At 43.2% G+C, this 18130-nt stretch overlaps 1 protein-coding gene across 1 annotated transcript; it reads left to right on the plus strand.

The window, feature by feature from the left end:
• The first annotated feature begins 140 nt into the window (after positions 1-140).
• Positions 141-16625, plus strand: Slfn14 (schlafen family member 14). The gene is made up of 7 exons (XM_050132244.1): positions 141-526; positions 1936-2146; positions 4010-5790; positions 8056-9118; positions 10589-10720; positions 11287-12001; positions 14763-16625. Exons 4-7 carry the CDS (start codon positions 8092-8094, stop codon positions 15562-15564), a joined length of 2676 nt encoding a protein of 891 aa, XP_049988201.1. The 5' UTR covers positions 141-526; positions 1936-2146; positions 4010-5790; positions 8056-8091; the 3' UTR covers positions 15565-16625.
• The last annotated feature ends 1505 nt before the right edge of the window (positions 16626-18130 follow it).

An 18130-nucleotide genomic window follows, 5' to 3' on the forward strand; every position in this document is an offset into this window, starting at 1 on the left:
CCTCTCCCTGCTCCTCTGCCGGTCTGCATCCCACAGCCCCACGCGCACGAAACAGCCAATACCGCGGCAACCAGAGATTCACGTGAGAGCTGTAAGGCGGGGATGATATGGAGAGCAGCCAATCGAAGGGCAAGGTGAAAGGCAAGGGGTGGAACTGTCGTAATGGCGGAGGCTGCTATCCCGTTGCTTCTATGCTACCGGGCCTGTGGTCTACGAGTTAGGGCTGTGTTGTTCTGTACAGAGAGCGAGATGCTGTTTTTCTTCTCCCTACAATACTCTGTTCATGGGATTCCTGGCGACTGTTAGGCACAGTGATTTTACGCTTGCCTCGGTAGAGAGTGAGGAAGGGAAAGGCGAGAGACCCCCTATGTTGAACATTTTTAAAGACAAATTTTTTTAAATCAATTTATTTATGATTGTGCATGTGCATTTTCCTTGCGAGTTTGTCTGTGCACTATGTCAGTGCAGAGCCCGCAGAAGTCAGAAACGAGTGTCATTTGGAACGTGAGCTATCACGTCGGCGTGGGTAATAGGGGGCCGTTTTCATTCAAACCTCTGCATAGGTGTTGCTGGTCTTGAACCTTTGATCCTCCTGACTCCACCCCCCCCAAGTGTTGGTTTTACAGGCATGCACCACCACACCCGCTTTACTGACTTAATTTAGGGACAGGATTTCTTTTCTTTCCTTTGTGGGGGAGAGGGTTCGAGACAGGGTTTCTCTGTATCATTTTAAAAATAATTTATTTTTATTTTATGTTTGTGCATTGGTGTTTTAGCTGCATGTATATCTTTGTGAATGTGTCAGATCCCCTGAAAATGGAGTTATAGACAGGTGTGAGCTGCCCTGTGCTGGGAGTTGAACCTGAGTCCTCTGGAAGAGCAGTCAGTGCTCCTATCCTCTGAGCCATCTCTTCAGCCCCTTCTCTGTGTATCTTTAGCTGTCCTGGAACTCACTTTGTAGACCAGGCTGGCCTTGAACTCACAGAGATCCAACTGATTCTGACTTCAGAGTGCTGGGATTAAAGGCAGGCACCACCGCTGTCCAGCCAGGATTAATTTTCCAGTGATGTTCTAAAATGAACTGAGATTATCTGTTGTGGGATATTTGTACACTGTGTGAAGATGTATTTGCTGTGACTTATGTAATAAAAAGCTGAATGGCCAATAGCTAGGCAGGAGGTATAAGTGAGATTTCCAGGGAAAGAAAGAAAGAATTGGGGGCTGGAGAGATGACTCAGCAGTTAAGAGCACTGACTGTTCTTCCAGAGGTCCTGAGTTCAAATCCCAGTAACCACATGCTGACTCACAACCATCTATACTGAGATCTGATGCCTTCTTCTGGTCTATAGGCAGACATGCAGACAGAACACTGTATACATAATAAATATAATAAACCCCCCCCAAAAAAAAAAGAAGAAGAGGAGGGGGAGATAATCGAAGTGCAGGGAGACACCAAAGAGACCTGGAAGGAGTTGGACAGCATGAAAATGTTGAAAAGCCATGAAGCAAAATGAAGGTTAATATAAATAGGTTAATTTAAGTTATAAGAGCACATGGAACAAGCCTAAGCTAAGGCCAAGTGTTCATAATTAATATAAGTCTCCATGTCATTATTTGGGAGCTGGCTGGCAAAATAGAGAAAAATTCCTTACAGTCATGTGAAAAATCAGTTACTTCTAACTACTAAGACATATCTCTAGTCCCAGTCAGTGTTTTCTTTCTTCTTAAAAACTTTTAACGATTTATTTTATGTGCATTGGTGTTTTGTCTGCATGTGTGTTTGTGTAAGATTATTGGATCCCCTGGAACTAGAGTTTCAGGGAGTTGTGAGTCACCCTGTAGGTGCTGGGAAGTGAACCAGGGTCCTCTGGGAAGAACAGTCGGTGCTTTTAACTGCTGAGCCACCTCTCCAGCCCCTTTTTTCTTTTTTTATAGCAAGAGGTTCTGATGGGAACCTCCTTCAGCTAATGACCTTTAAGAGACTGGACCAGGTAGGGGTGTGACTTTTTGGGAACCCAGAGAAAACCACCAGTCTGCCCAGCTCTCCTACTCTCTTGTTCCTGCGACTCCTGTTCCTGTTCCTCTCTAACACGGGCAAAAACCAAATTGGGACTGTCCACCATGGCTTGCATCTCTCGGCCATGAGGTAAGAAAACCTCATAAGAGTTCGGGTGGGGTTCTGTTCTCATCTTTACAGGAAAATTCAACATCTTCAAAAAGTCAAGAGATCCTGGACTTTTAGACACGTAAAGAGGAAAAAATAGCTATCCAGAAAGGATCACCAGGCAGAAAGGAATATGACTTATGAGGTCAGGTGATCAATATATATTTATAAATACACACATATATTTATAAATATATAGAGCTGTCTTTGGAGTTGACAATGGCTAATCCTTCTCTGGTGTGGGAGGTCATTCTGTATATGTGTAGCTTTTATTGGTAATGAATAAAAAACCTGCCTTGTCCTGTAATAGGGCAGAGTAGAGCTAGGCAGGGAAAACTAAACCGAATGCTGGGAGAAAGAAGATAGAGTTAGGAGATGCCATGTAGCTGCCACTGGAGACAGACACACTGGAAACTTGCTGGTAAGCCACAGCCACGTGGTGAAATACAGATTAATAGATATGGGTTATTTTAAGATATAAGAGCAAGCTAGAAATACACGTAAGCTATTGGCCAAACCTTATTGCAAATAATATAGTTTATGTGTGGTTATTTTGAGTCTGGGAAGCTGGGAACAAACAAGCAGCCTCTTCCAACACTTCTCTAAATCTGAGCGTGTTGTTAGAAGAAAAATTCAGAGTTTCTGTCTCATGTCAGAAGCCATCTAGTATGGGACAGAAAGAATTAAAAAAAATTATTTTCTCCATGCCTATATTGTCTATATCAAATCTTTCATTGAATATATGTCTATATGAATAATGTGTAAGTTTTCCACAATGAATAGTAGATTTTCCTGCAGTAATCTATGGAATTTCCAGGAAGACAATGGGGCTTCACAACCATAATGCTACATGGTAGAGATGACATCATGATGCTGATAGTGCTACTTTAAGACCAGTTTTTGGTACCAGCTGATGAAATGGTGCACCTTCTTAAAACATTCTGGCCAGAACTCCAAATAAGAACTTTAGAAAAACCCTTTTGACTACTCAGAGATCATTTGAAATTATACAAGACACCCATTGTTTTACTTTCACAGGATCCCATAGAAAGAACATTGCCCCCATGACAGCTGGAAGCAATTCTAGAAGACAATATACCTTCTCCCAACAAAGTTTGTCCTTAGAGTTATGGACACTATTTAGTGGCTGAAAAAAAAAAAAAGAAGGAAAAATTGAATGGGATGCTAGGTAGATTAGTGTGAACTTACTCACACTAATAATAATAATAATAATGAGTAGTAGACTGAATACTTGTGAGCCATTATTTATGGACAATTTACATTGGTATAGATTCTTTTTTTTTTTTTTAAAGATTTATTATGTATATAACTTTCTGCCTCCACACACCAGAGGAGGGCGCCAGATCTCTTTACAGAGAGTTTGGAGCCACCATGTGGTTGCTGGGAATTGAACTCAGGACCTCTGGAAGAGCAGACAGTGCTCTTAACCACTGAGCCATCTCTCCAGCCCCTGGTATAGATTCTTGTATATTGATACAAGTTCAAATTATATTTGTTTTATTGAATATGCTCCTATTTTTGTTTCCAATATTTGCACACCTATGCAAAGTTATTTTGTTAGATTATTTGAATGCATGTTTTTACTTCTGTTTAAGACATTTTATATGTTGATATAATTTTTAGGATATGTATGTCTATCATATTGCCTGGTATTAGAAACCTAGCCAAATACCTGGGGCCAGTGAAGTCATTGAACATGGAGGAGAACCTATAACTGCCACTTTTCTAAACCAGCACAATTCCCAACTACAGTCCAAATATTTATCCGTATACCCACAGAGAAGTATAGGTCTCACTCATTAAAGAAATGTTTCCTTGTAACAGATGGAGATCTTCACAGAAAGCCACAATCAATCAAACTGCAGAGAACAAGCGACCATGTGGCGTCCAGTCGCAACTGAAACGTCTACAACACAACTCCTGTGCCTAAGATTGGGGGGGGCATAGTGGAAGAGAGGGGGTGGAAAGACTGTAAGAGTCCACGGAACAGGAACTTTGATGTGAAACTGCATCTCCTAGGAATGTAATAATAGACGCTTCACCTATGAAGTCCCATCAACGTGCTGACTGAACAAGGTAGTGTGCCACTATGGAAGGCGGAAATCTCCTGGGGTCTCAACCATAGACAAGGAAATACTGAGGGTGAAACGGAAATACTGAGGGTGAAATAGTCTGTCCCAGCGAAGAGCTCACAGATTAGTTATCCAACACCAAGTGGTCAGCACCAAAATAAAGTCATACAAATACTGTCATATGGACTGAGCAGGTTGTAGTGATATATTTAGGAGGGTTGTGTTAAAACAACAAAGAAAGACCATGAATTTGAGAGATAGAGAAAGAGAGAGAGAGAGAGAGAGAGAGAGAGAGAGAGAGCGAGCGCGCATGGGACAGGTAACATGGGAAAAGTTAGAGGGTGGAAGGGAAGGGGATAATGATGTAATTATATTTTAATTTCAAAATAAAATTTTTTTGGTCTGTAAAGAACAACGTTTTATCATTTGCAGGAAAATGGATACAACTGAAGATAATAGTATTAAGCAAGTTAAGACAGTCTCAGGCAAATATTGTATGTTTTCTCTCATTCTGGTTCCTAGGTTCTATATAAATACATAAAATTAGTTATGTATATATGACATGAGAGCAGAAATAAAGATTTTTAGGGCAAGAAAGGGAACTATCAAGAGGGTAGAGGGGCAGGAATAGGGAGATTGAGGGTATAGGGTGGATACATTAAGCATATAATATATACTTGTATAAAAACTTTAAAATTAAGGATCCTAAGAGAGACATATATGGATCTAATCTACATGGGAAGTAGAAAAAGACAAGATGTCCTGAGTACATTGGGAGCATGGGACCATGGGAGAGGGCAGAAGAGGAGGAGAGAGAAAGGGAAGGGAGCAGAGAAAAACCAAGTAGCTCAATAAAAACAACTAAAATAAATAAATACATTTTAAAAAATAGGAAAAGTGCTAAAAGTAAGTAAAACACAATAGAAAATTTAGACAACAATGAACTAAGCTAACATGCTCACAATGAGTGTGTACAGGATAGCCTAATTTAAAGTGAGTACAGCTGGACATGGTGACACACACCTTTAATGCCAGCATCATGGAATGGAGGCAAAGGCAAAAGGATCTCTGTGAGTCTGAGGCCAGCCTCGTCTATAGAGAGAGTTTTAGGCCATCCAAGGCTGCATGGTGAGACCCTGTTTCAAAAGATTAGATTGAGTGCAAAGATTTGCAACCAGATTTAACCAGGAAAGAGGTGCTGTGTCTCGTGTGGAAGCATGCCCCCTCCTTTCAGAAGATGTGAACTCAACTCGGGCCGCTCATTTGAAAACTGCCAAGTTTCCCCACTCTAAAAGGACCTGATTCACTCTCTGAGGTCAGACCTTAGCTCGCTAATCTGCCATGACAGAGACTCTTCTTGAGTCCTTATCAGCCTTCCTCAGTGGGTCAGTGTTGTGAAGGCTGAGGAGTCTGGCAGAGTTCCTGTTCCTCCCAGGCCGATATCACAGGGCGGCAGGGCCCTCAACAGCAGGCAAACATTCCTCCCAGAGCCAGATGAGGAGCTGAAGCAGCCAGAGGAAACAAGAGTACCAGGTAAAGAATTGTTTTTCTAAATCTCATCAGTATTTTGGGCACAGTTCAGGTCTGAGAAGAGGAAAGTTGGGTATAGGTAATAGTCAAGGAGATATTTGTTAAGGAAAATGAGTGAGAGATTCTCAAACTTGTGGGAAGGATGCTCCGTTGGATCTAGAATCTCAGAACACTTAGTCATCTCCTGTACTTGTGAGCATCCAAATAACATCCGTGAGACGTGGGGTTATGAGACTACACACTGTGATGGTCTCAGTTAGGTTTGTCGTATAGATCCCACCCATGAAAGTGACCAGGAAAGCAAAATGAGAATAAGGAAGCTGTTTCTAACAGAACTTCAGAAAATGGAATGAAATTGCTCTGGACTGCACGCAGTCTCTGCAGGACCTCGGTGTGCACCCTTGCACAGAGAAAGACCGCTTGCTTCAGTTAATAAGTAAATGTTCTGCGTTAGAGTTAATAATGGCCTTTCTGAAATATTTTCTTCAGAGCTCTGATTTCAAGTTAGATGACTATTCTCTAGTCTTTTTTTTCTTAAAGATTTATTTATTATGTATACAACATTCTCCCTCGATGTAAGCCTGCACGCCAGAGGAGGGCACGAGATTTCAGTACAGATGGTTGTGAGCCACCAAGTGGTTGCTGGGAATTGAACTCAGGACCTCTGGAAGAGCAGCCAGTGCTCTTAACCTCTGAGCCATCTCTCCAGCCCCTATTCTCTAGTCTTAAAACAAAAGGTTGTTGGTCACAATTTAGAAACCAGACTCCAAAGGCTTAGGATCTTTTCCAAATCTTAGAGGCTCCACACCAGAAGGGAAGGCAAATCTCTGCCTCACACCACACTGTCCGTAATTTAGAAGACGTGTAAACAACTAAAGCAATTTCAGCATTTGGCTTTGATTGGCATTCTTTCGAGAGTAAATTAAGGTCTTTAAAACTTTTAAAATACCATATAAAATATCAAATCTTATGAGTTGTATACTTTTTGTTTCTTTGTTGCTGTTGTTTCTAAGATTTATTTATTATGTATACAGTGGTCTGCCTGCATAGTATGCCTGCAGGCCAGAAGAGGGCACCAGATTTCATTAAAGGTGATTGTGAACCACTATATGGTGGCTGGGAATTGAACTCAGGACTTCCAGAAGAGCAGCCACTGCTCTTGACCTCTGAGCCATCTCTCCAGCCTCTACTTTTTGTTTAGTTTGCCTGTCGGAGATAGGGTCTCATGTAGTCAAGGCTGGCACCAAACTTACTATAGTCAAGAATGACTTTAAGCTGCTGACCCACCTGCCTCCATTTCCTGATGGGATTACAGTTGTGTTGGGATTACAGTTGTGTACCCATACATCTGGCTTCAAATTCTTCATCCACCTACATCAGCCTTCTGAGTGCTAGGATTATAGGAATGTGCTACCATGCCTAGCTTGATGCTTATTTTTATATCAAGACCTACCACACACAATCCAGACTCCACTTCCTTTGTTTTCCACTGCTTCTTCACTTCCTCTTTGAGTTATGACTAGAGCCCCTGACTTCAGCTTCTATTTCTGCACATCTTTTAACTACTCACTTAGCTCCTGCACTAACCCATCCCCCTTATATCTGGACTCAGTGTTGGTGCATTCCAAATTTAAGTGGAGTGGGCTGCAAATCTTCAGCAACTTATTTTTCCCCATTATGGAAATCTATTAAATATTCACTTTTTAATCTATGGCTTCTCTTGTTGAAAGTTCTATTTGGCAAAAAAAAATTTAAATATTTATTTATTATGTATACAATATTCTGTCTGTGTGTATGCCTAAAGGTCAGAAGAGGGCACCAGACCACATTACAGATGGTTGTGAGCCACCACGTGGTTGCTGGGAATTGAACTCAGGACCTTTGGAAGAGCAGTCAGTGCTCTTAACCTCTGAGCCATGTCTCCAGCCCTGGCAAAATTGTTTTTTAAAAAACAATGCTATCAAGGATTATTTCCAAAACTGGGATCAGTGGAACAGGTCTGTAATCCCAGGTATTCAGGAGCCTGAGTCAGCAGGGACCCAGCTAAAAATGGTGCATGAAGGGAAGGCTGGGAATGTAACTCAGCGGAAGAGCACTTGCTGAGCATGGAAAAGCTGGGGGTTCAATTCCCAGTCCCCCTAAAATATCTTTTGAAAGATTACATTCAATGTTAAAATGTATCTCCAACAATGTAGAGCCTTGGAGGAAATATTGTCACCTCTGAACCTCTTACTAATACAGAAATATTTCTGTCCTGGTTATTTGTAGGAATACCTTTCTGTTATTGCTGGGAGTGTAAAAAAAATGCCCTATGCTGAGATCACCATAAATTTGGGCAAAGTGACTTTGGGAGAAGAGAACAGGAAGAAAATGACCAATAATTGTTTGAAAAGACACGAGAACTCAAGTGTCGTCCAGGCTGTCTGTGCACTGCTGAATTCTGGAGGAGGCGTGATCAAAGCAGATATCAATGACGAAAACTATAGTTACCGGTGCCACGGGCTGGGACAGGATCTGGAAACTTCCTTTCAAAAGCTCCTTCCGTCAGGTTCACAGAAACACCTTGACTATATGCAACAGAACCACCACTTCCTGATTTTTGTAAAGTCGTGGAGGCCAGATGCCTCCAGCCTGCTGCTGAAGATTTGTAGCTTACGCTCCAATTTATACCAGAGAGATGTGACCTCTGCCATCAACCTGAGCGCCAGCAGTGCCCTAGAGCTTCTCAAAGAGAAAGAGTCTAGGGCCCAAAGAGGTGTCCCCAGGCTGCAGTCTCAGAAATGCACCTTTAACAGATCCATCCAGGAAGAAGAAGATATTAAGGTGTGCGCCTCAGAATTTTTTAAAAAAGATAAACTCAATTATAAGGAGAGGCTTAACTTCACAGAGTCAACACACGTGGAGTTTAAAAGGTTCACCACCAAAAAGATTGTCCCTCGGATTAAAGAGACGCTGGCTCATTACGTCTCTGCGTTTGCCAACACTCAAGGGGGATATGTAATTATCGGGGTTGATGATAAGAGCAAAGAAGTGTTTGGATGTAAGAAAGAAAAAATGAACCCGGAATTACTAAAAATAGAAATTAAAAACTGCATAGAAAAGTTGCCCACATACCACTTCTGTCGTGAAAAGCCCAAGGTGAATTTCACAGCCAAAATTTTGAAGGTTTACCAAAAAGAGGCCCTGTATGGTTATGTCTGTGTGGTTCAAGTAGAGCCCTTCTGCTGTGTCGTGTTTGCTGAGGACCCAGACTCCTGGATTGTGAAGGACAATGTTGTCAAAAGACTGGCGGCTCAACAGTGGGTGGACATGATGCTGGGTATTCAGCCAGGTAAAAAAAAAAAAAAAAAAAAAAAGCCGGGCGGTGGTGGGCACGCCTTTAATCCCAGCACTTGGGAGGCAGAGGCAGGCGGATCTCTGTGAGTTTGAGGCCAGCCTGGACTACAAGAGCTAGTTCCAGGACAGGAACCAAAAAGCTACGGAGAAACCCTGTCTCGAAAATCAAAAGATGCACTCGCACAAGAGTGTTCTTTTCCTAAGGGCTTAGTTCCAAAGACTCAGAGTCACTTTGAAATCGAAAGAAAGAAAGAAAAAAAGAAAGAAAGAAAGGAAGGAAGAAAGGAAAGAAGGAAGGAAGGAATAAATAAATTTGGATTTCAGTCTTTTGGGGGCAAGTTATCATATATCTTCAGCCATGAATTAGTGAGTTCCTTTTCTGTGCTGTAAAATCCTGTTGACAAAAGTTGGCTGATTTTCCTCGTGTCCATGGAATAGTTTCACTGGAAAAACAATCTTTAGAGGACACCATTTAAGTATGACACTACACTAAGTATTTGGAGGAAAATTCTGTGTGTGTGTGTGTGTGTGTGTATGTGTGTGTGTGTGTGTGTGTGAGAGAGAGAGAGAGAGAGAGAGAGAGAGAGAGAGAATGTGTGACAAATTTGAACCATTTCAGTAAATCTAGAAGTATATATCTTAACCTATGAGGCACTACACCACGAGAGGAACGAGGCAAGAGCAGATAGATATTCTGGGTAGTGACCACCCCGAGGGAGGAAGACTGCTGGTGGTTGTACTTCCCTTACATCTTGTTTGGCAGTCAGCCTTGGTGCTTCCTATTCAACCCAGGAAAGACTTAAAAATAAGCTCGTTTACTTGCTTGCAGGATCAGATGCTCCCGATTTGATGAAACACCTTACACCACTGGATACAGACGTCAGTCGTTACAGACGTCATGGCGTCATCCCTTGTCTTTTCCTAAATTTGTCTGATCTATTTCCTCATCTCTCCAGGGAGATCCTTCCCCTTTCAATTCCTTCTTTCGTTGGATGGAAATTAAAGGCAACCGTAACGACAGTTACAGCCTGTGCTGCCCTCTTTGGCCACAGGACTGCTTACAGCCAGCGGGGCTTTCTCCTTTCCTCCATCGCTCCTGTAGGTGGCCACCAAGGTGTACAGCCTGCTTACGTGATTTCTCTCACTGTCCTTGAGCTTCGAATAACAGCTGTGCTTCATGTGACCTTGGCTGCATCTAGCAGCTTCCCTTTCTTCTTACAGGTGACCTGGCATCAGGATTTTAGAGTGTGAAGGAAGCTCAGGGACCATCACTTCCTGAGAGACAGGAGAAATGGCACTGGTTTGAGTTACCCAGGGAGGCACACTTCCCAGCTTCTTTTTCCTGCCGTCAACAGCTGGGTGAGACAGCGTAGCACCCCACACCTGGTTCTCATAAAAAGAACTGCGAAGTTCTTCCACCTTTGAGTTTTCATTTCACCTGAGACCGCTTTGTATCCTTGCTTAGATCCTTCCAGTTTGCCCACCACTGATCCTGGTGCTCACCCGATCTCATCAGCTTCGTCTGCACCAAGAAGGCCTGTGCATCTCAGCAAAGTCCTGGAATATAAGGAGACTCTGCAGCGCCGTTTCTTTCCAGGTACGCCCGTCTCTGTTTTGGTTTTGTTTGGCTTTTGAGACAGTATCTTACTATGCAGTCTAGCCCAGGTTCCCTCTTCATTTCAGCTGAGGAGATTGTTTTTATACAAAAAAGCATAGCTCAGTGGTAGAGTGTTTGCCCAGCATAGGCAAAGTCTTGAGTGTGACACCCAGCATTGAAAAAAAAAAAGAATTAAGTTGGGGGGAATTGATAGCAAGTATCCAAATCTTTTTCTTAGAGAATGTCAAATGTAAGACTTACCAGACAAATGGTCCTACAATTACACACACACACACACACACACACACACACAGAGAGAGAGAGAGAGAGAGAGAGAGAGAGAGAGAGAGAGATCTTAAATCTTAGTCCTCAATCTCCATCAACCTTCTATCTGTATTGATTTCAAACCACCTATGTCTTTTAGTCTCAAAATGGAACGTACTGGAGTCAGTTCTCTTTGCAACAGGAAAACCATGGTTCTGAGGCTAGAGTTGTCCTTTTCTGTCAGGTTGCAAGAACTGGCTTTGTTTTCAAGTTTTGGTAACTTCTATTCCTTCACTATTCAGTGACAGAGGCAAACCTACAGTTTCAGCCAGAATCCCTCTGTAAGAAGCTGTTCTCAGACCATCATGGACTGGAGGACTTACTGAAGGCACAGACGCATCCTCGTTCCCACGGGACGGTGATAGTTTCTAGAAGCTGGGCTGGTGATATTGGTTTAACGAAAGAGCGGAAGGTCCTGTGCGATGCTCTCCTGGTCGCAGTCAACAGCCCGCTGGTACTCTACACAATCTTAACAGACCCGAGTTGGAACGGAGGATCTGACTATGCGCACAACACCGCCCTTCAGTTAAAGCAGCAGCTACAAACCCTTGGCGGCTACCCAGGGAAGGTGTGCGTCATTCCAAGGCAGATATGCCTGAGCAGCAGAGGGCTCAGACCTGATCCATCACTTGTGTGCTACCCCCGATCCTACACACTGTCTAGTCAGACAGAAGTGGAAGATGTGCTAAAAGCCCTTGTGGTGGTCCCACTGTGTTCCAGGTCCCTGCTGAGTCATCAGCTGGGCTGTGAGTTTTTCAAACATCGGATAGAAGAGCAATGCCACTCGCTTTCCCAGAGCCTCCGGGAAACCCCAGAGCTGTTCATCCATTGCTTTCCAGGAGCCAGGAAGACACCTCTAGCTATAAAGATGACAGAGAAAATCAAGGATGTGTTCCACTGCAAACCAAAGGAGATCCTCTATGTTTGTGAGAATGACTCCCTCAGGGAGTTTGTGAAGTGAGAATTTTACCATCTAAACTTCAGGGGGGAAAGGCCTTTCACCACAGGCACAAAAGGAATTTGTGACACTGGTTTTTCACTGTGCAAGCGCAGAAGCCTGAGTAAACACAGATGTCCAAACGTGGTTGAGCTTTAAAACGGGTGACTTTATCATATTCAACCCCAAATAGGCTAAGGATGCTTGTCATTTGTTTATTTGTTTGAGACAGTCTTTCTCCTTAAACTCAATCCTCCTGCATCCCCTTCCTGAGCACTGAGATGAAAGAGATACACTACCATGCCCAAACAAGACTCTGATTCATAGTAGAAACATGTTCACACGATCTGTGTCCTCAGATCTAAGAAAAGTAGAAACGAACCTGTTCTACTTTAAGTAACTTTTTGCTGGATAGTTAGTGTTCTGGTTATACAATTAGTCACTATATCTAGCTGGAAGTTAAATGCAAATACAATTTAATTTTGTCTATAAAATATTCACATATTTGAGTTGTTCCGCACCAGTAATTTTAGAAAACATTAGTTCTCTAGCTTTCAGTGTAGTAAATAAGTTGGACATTGCACCGTTTAGCAAAGATGGAAAATTCATACTATTTCTTTTGGCTTTAATTATTCAAAAATATTTTTGAGCAGTATTTACATTAGATGCTATTAAATAGAATGTCAGAGAGAAAAAAAACCAATGAAGACTTTACAAAATAAACAACGCAAGTGCTGTGTTATTGGTATCATGATAAAGATCCTCCTCTTTATTGTGTCGGTCAACAATTAGTCTCCAGAGAAGGAGACTCTTGGCCGTACTAAATCATTAGGAAGCCAGGTGTGAGAGCGCATGCCTGTAATGCCAGCCCTCGGGAGACTGAAGCAAGGAGACTGAGAGTTTGAGGCCAGCCTGGCCTATAACAGTGAGACCCTGTATCAAAAGCAATCGGCAAACGATAAACAGTAGGAGAAGGGAATGAGATGGGGAGGGGGCCTTCTAGGCAAAGGGCACACAGCAGGTCAAAGGCAGTGAGAAATAAGATCTAACTGGAGTAGAGCCAGAGTGTGGACACATGGAAAATGGTGACGCTGGAATGTTTACAGGAATGACTAACATTATGCAGTCATAATGTAACTAATTTTTTAAAAATGTCCCAGCTAAAACCCCAATTGCCAAATACCTATCAAGCTCCTAATGTGAGGAAGGTATGGAGACAGCTTAAAATCAGTGCTTTCCCTCAAGTGTCGATTGCGTTGGGTGGGTTACTCAGTCTAGGGGTCTCGGAGGGGCGCTACCTGGAAGGGAATGAGCTAGGACAGAAGAATGAGGCTAAGCAGATTTGTCAAAGCCCCCGTTTATTAGGATCATGCTGGCTGCTTATATAGTACCCTGGATGAAGACTTTGGGGGGCAGGGAAACTGGATTCTGGCCGCGTGTTCCAGGTCACGTGGTTCAGGTTCGTCACATAGGCCAAGAGGTTACATTCGGACAAGTTGCCACACCTGGTTCCCTGGATAGCTGGAATGTGAGGCGGGTTCCGCTAACAGATAAGTTAATTGGGTGTGGGGCAGGTTCTGTCAATAGAACATAATTATGGGTGTGGGGTTCTATGCAGACTCCCCAGGGTGATGGTTCCTGTAATGATTTTTAGGGGGGAAATGGCTCGTGACACTCAAGAGCCACAGAGGCCAAGCTAGAAGAGAGTGAACGTAGTTACAAGTCACGGCCCAGAGAGCAAAGCCCCAGGAACTGTAGCCTCAGTCCTGTATGAGGGACCGACCCTGTTGGATCCTTAGAGACGGCAAGAAGCCAGCAGACCTGAGAAGGGTGTTTGTGTAGCTCAGCATATGTGCATGCTACAATGTACCACAGCATGCTACAATGTACCACAGCATGCTACCATGTACCACAGCATATGTGCGTGCTGCAATGTACCACAAAGGGAAATGGACTGGAGAGAGGAAGCTCTTTGGGTTTTCTTTTCCTTTTCCTTCCTTCCTTCCTTACTCCCTTTCTCTCTCTCTCTCTCTCTCTCTCTCTCTCTCTCTCTTTCTCTCTCTCTCTCTCCTCTCTCTCTATCTTCTTGAAGAAACTCAGCAACTGGTGTTTTTCCTACCAAAAACTCAAAGGAGTTTCTGATTTTTATAAGACAAACAAAGAAAAAGACCTTGCTTTACACAGAATTTAAATTAGCACATACCTCTTCTGCATGTATGGACTACAATATGCCTCTAGGAGACTGTTCCCTAATCCTAAGAGGACACGTTAAAGAAGTAGGAACAGGCATGAGTTACTTTTGAGATTTCCTTTAACTGTAGTGATCTTGTCTTCTCCTGCCAAGCATCACAACTGGACCAGTAGAAACAGCAAGATTTCCTAACTTCTTCTTCTTCTTCTTTTTTTTCTTTTTTTTTTTTTTTTTTTTTAGATCATGTATTGCTATGCAGGCTAGGTTGGCCTATAGTCATTATGTAGTCCAGGCTGGCCTTGGACTCAGGATCATCAGCCTCCTAAGTGATGGGATTATAGGCACAAACCACCTGACTCGTCCAACTACTTCATAGTAAAATTTCACATGAAGATTTAACTGAAAAATCCCCAAACTGTATTCTATCTTTTGGGTACCTTGGAAGTAGAGAGGTTTTATTGTGCTACCTCTATTAGTGAATCGATCTGCGAAGAAGAATGAACCTCTATTTCCAATCCAAAGAGTAAGGAAAGCTTTTGTTATCTTTGTTTAAAGGCCTGAAATCCATGTTTTCTCTTTTATGGTTACAGCCGACAAGTTGCTTGCCAAGTTGTGACCCAGAGGACCTTCATGACAGAAGAGTTCCCAAAGATTAAACACATAGTGGTGGATGAGCCTGAGGATTTCTGTAGGAGACACGGTGACTGGTACAAGAAGGCTAAGAGCATCACCCATCCAAGAGCGAAGGGGGCTTCAAGCGAAAGCCTTCACCATGGGACCCTCTGGCTTTTTCTGGATCCTTTCCAAACCCATCCTGCAGCTGTTAGTGGCCTTCCTACTCCTTCTGCTCAGTTTCCTCGGAAAGTGATCACTGAGATCCACTGTGCTGTGGAAATAGCAAACATCATAAAAGAAGAAATGAAGAGGATGCGAGAAAATCCTCCTTCCAACGCATCTCCAGACATGCTGGCCATGCTCCAGGAGGCTCCCTACGAGGAGGCGATGTGTGCCCAGGTTCTGCCTGGTGTGTGTGAGATCAAGGCTAACCTGACACTAGAAGAGATGGCTGACTATGTGGCAGAGAAATGTCACAGCCTGTTCCACGATGGCTATCTGCCCACAGATGTTGCAGTTCTGTACAGGAGAGAGGAAGACGGAAAACAGTATAAGGCTGCATTGCGCAGAGCGATGGCCCACAGAGCAATGGAGGTTGCATTCTGCACCGCTGCTGACGTTTGTAGCGATGGCATTGTTTTAGACAGTGTTCAGCAGTTTTCAGGCATGGTAAGGAAGATTGTGTTTGGGCTTAGTCCCGAAGGCGCGCAGTCAGAGGGGGCCCATAAGCTCTGCTTTGCCTCCAAAGCCGTTACACATCTCTACTTGCTGTGCTAAAGGAGGACAGCGTCCTGGTGACTATTGTAATAAACACAGGAAGTCGAACAAGAGCAATCTCTCCTCCCAGATGGGAGATGGGTGGCAGCTACTTCCTTTTTAATATTACAAGTGGAGAAATGAAGGCACATCGCTATGGCCTGGAGTTGCAGCCTTTTTTTTTTTCTTTTGTGGAGGGCTGTGTCACTCTGCTTAGTGGTGGCTGTGCCCTTTGCTCAGTCTACTTCTCTTTCCTGGACAGTGACAAGATAAGTATGATTCCCTGCCTCCAATCTTCCTAAGTTAATTCAGTTCTTACTCTGTCATCCAAAGATCCTAAAATAGAAAACAAATCTTATGAAATTCCCTGCTCTGGGGAGTTCCTGCAGCCTTTAAATGGAACGAGTTTCCAAGGCTTTCTACGGTGCTGACCCCATCCTGGATCATGCCTCCATCTCCCAGCGTGTCTATGCACTCCAGGCTTGTAGCCATGTTGGGAGTGATGGTCGGATATCCTTTAGACTTGGACTGAGTATCTTGAAAGCAGCACCTAGACTAGCATCTCAGACTGTCTCTGGGGCTCCAGCTTCACAGGTGCAAACTTGATTCCCTTTCCTCACAAAGTGCAGAGTAGTCTCTTGGGGCTGACTCTGTTAACCAAGGTCACAGCAGACAAAAACGTGAGTGAAAGCGCCACTCCGTTCATTTAGAGTGTACACTGTGATAATCAGTGGGCTAGGGGTGTTTGGCCAATTTATACATTCATCAAGAACATAGGAAGATAAGTGATGTGAGCAGAGCCTTTCAGTAAGAACAGCTAAAGGGACAGCCTAGATCTAGTGGCCAGCTGCTCGCTCTCTCTCTCTCTCTCTCTCTCTCTCCCTCCCTCCCTCCCTCTCTCCCTCTCCCTCTCTCTCTCTCCTCTTTTCTCCCTTAATATGACAGATAATGCAATTAGTGTAATAAAACAACAAAGATAAAGAGTTGCTTGTGGTGTGAAGCTCCTAAAACATTGTTAAAAGAGGGCAACAGAATATGATCATATCAGCTTGAGAAATGGAAAAAGAAAAATAAAAAAACTCCTAAACATCTCTTGACCCAGTGTATTTTTTTCATTTTTGCTTATTTCTCTTCCTTTAAGATATGTTACACACATTGCAAGTTCTGCAATTAACTTTCTGTTCTATATGGCTGCTTCTTCCATTTAATTTTTTGCAAAGCGTTGCTCCAGTGTTACTGTGCCTAATACTTCACATACATCTTTATTTCTTCCCTTTGCATATCCTAACAGTAGAGTTAGATATTGAAAACTGGTATAGCTACTCTGGAAATCAGTGTGGAGACTTCTCAAATAGCTGAAAATAAATCTACCAGCGAGATATGCCTGGGGCATAGTCTCAAAGGACTTGACATCACACTCTACGATGAACACGCTCAGACACGCTCGTTGACATCACACTCCACAGTGAGCACGCTCAGACACACTCGTTGACATCACACTCCACAGTGAGCACGCTCAGGCATGCTCGTTGACATCACACTCCACTGTAAACACGCTCAGACACACTCGTTGACATCACACTCCACAGTGAGCACGCTCAGACACACTCGTTGACATCACACTCCACAGTGAGCACGCTCAGCCATGCCCATATCCTCTGCTAGGAAACAACCTAAATGACCTTCAAAACTGAATGAATAATGAAAAGGGATATGCATACAAAGGAATTCCACTCAGCCGCGAAGAAAAATGAAGTCATGAATTTTGTAGGTAAACGGAGAGAAGTAGATCACATGCCAAGTGAAGTAATCCAAACCCAGAAAGACAAATGCCACATGTTCTCTCTCATCTGTGGTCCTTAGCTCAGAATCTTTAGACATGAGTAACCACAGAAAGCAGGAAAGTAAAAAGGGAGCAATTCAGGGGAGCTCTAGATTGGCACAGTGCTATGAAGCAGAAAATGGGGGTGGGGCTTTAACCAGGGAGGGGGAGGTGAGCAATACAGATGGGGCAAGAAATAACACTAAGAATGTTTCATAAGACATATAGACCCCACGATTTTATGCTTACCTAAAATTACATGTAATATATATATGTGTATGTGTATACACAGATGTATAGTTTAAAGAAGTTACGACACTTGGGGTGACAATGCTCCCCAAAAGAGCCATGAACTAACAAAGCCCTCAGTACCATGTATGAGACACATGAGTTCTCTTGACCTGTAGTCCAAGTGGACCCCCCAAAAACAACAACATAGGCTATTGCTGCAGCATTTGGCTGCATCCCAGAATTTGGAAGGAAGACCCTATCTCTGAAGAAGTCACACCCTCGTGACACAGGACTTGGAGGAAATGATCTGGAACTGGCCTCAGAGCCTTGTCCTTGTTGACTGGCTCTTGCAGTGTTAGAAGATTCTATGGACGCTGCCAAGGGAGAGATGCATTTGGTAGTCCCCCTCCACTGGAAAGCCCATGAACCAGAATTGTAGAAGCATGGATCACTTAAACTTGATGTTGCATAAGTACAGTTTCAGTGAAAAGAAAAGATGACCCCGTTCACGAATGGGAATTTTAAAAATAATTT

This window comes from Alexandromys fortis, unplaced genomic scaffold, assembly GCF_014885135.2.
Source record: "Alexandromys fortis isolate MF-2015 unplaced genomic scaffold, M_Fortis_MF-2015_v1.1 scaffold_412, whole genome shotgun sequence".
NCBI lineage: Eukaryota > Metazoa > Chordata > Mammalia > Rodentia > Cricetidae > Alexandromys > Alexandromys fortis.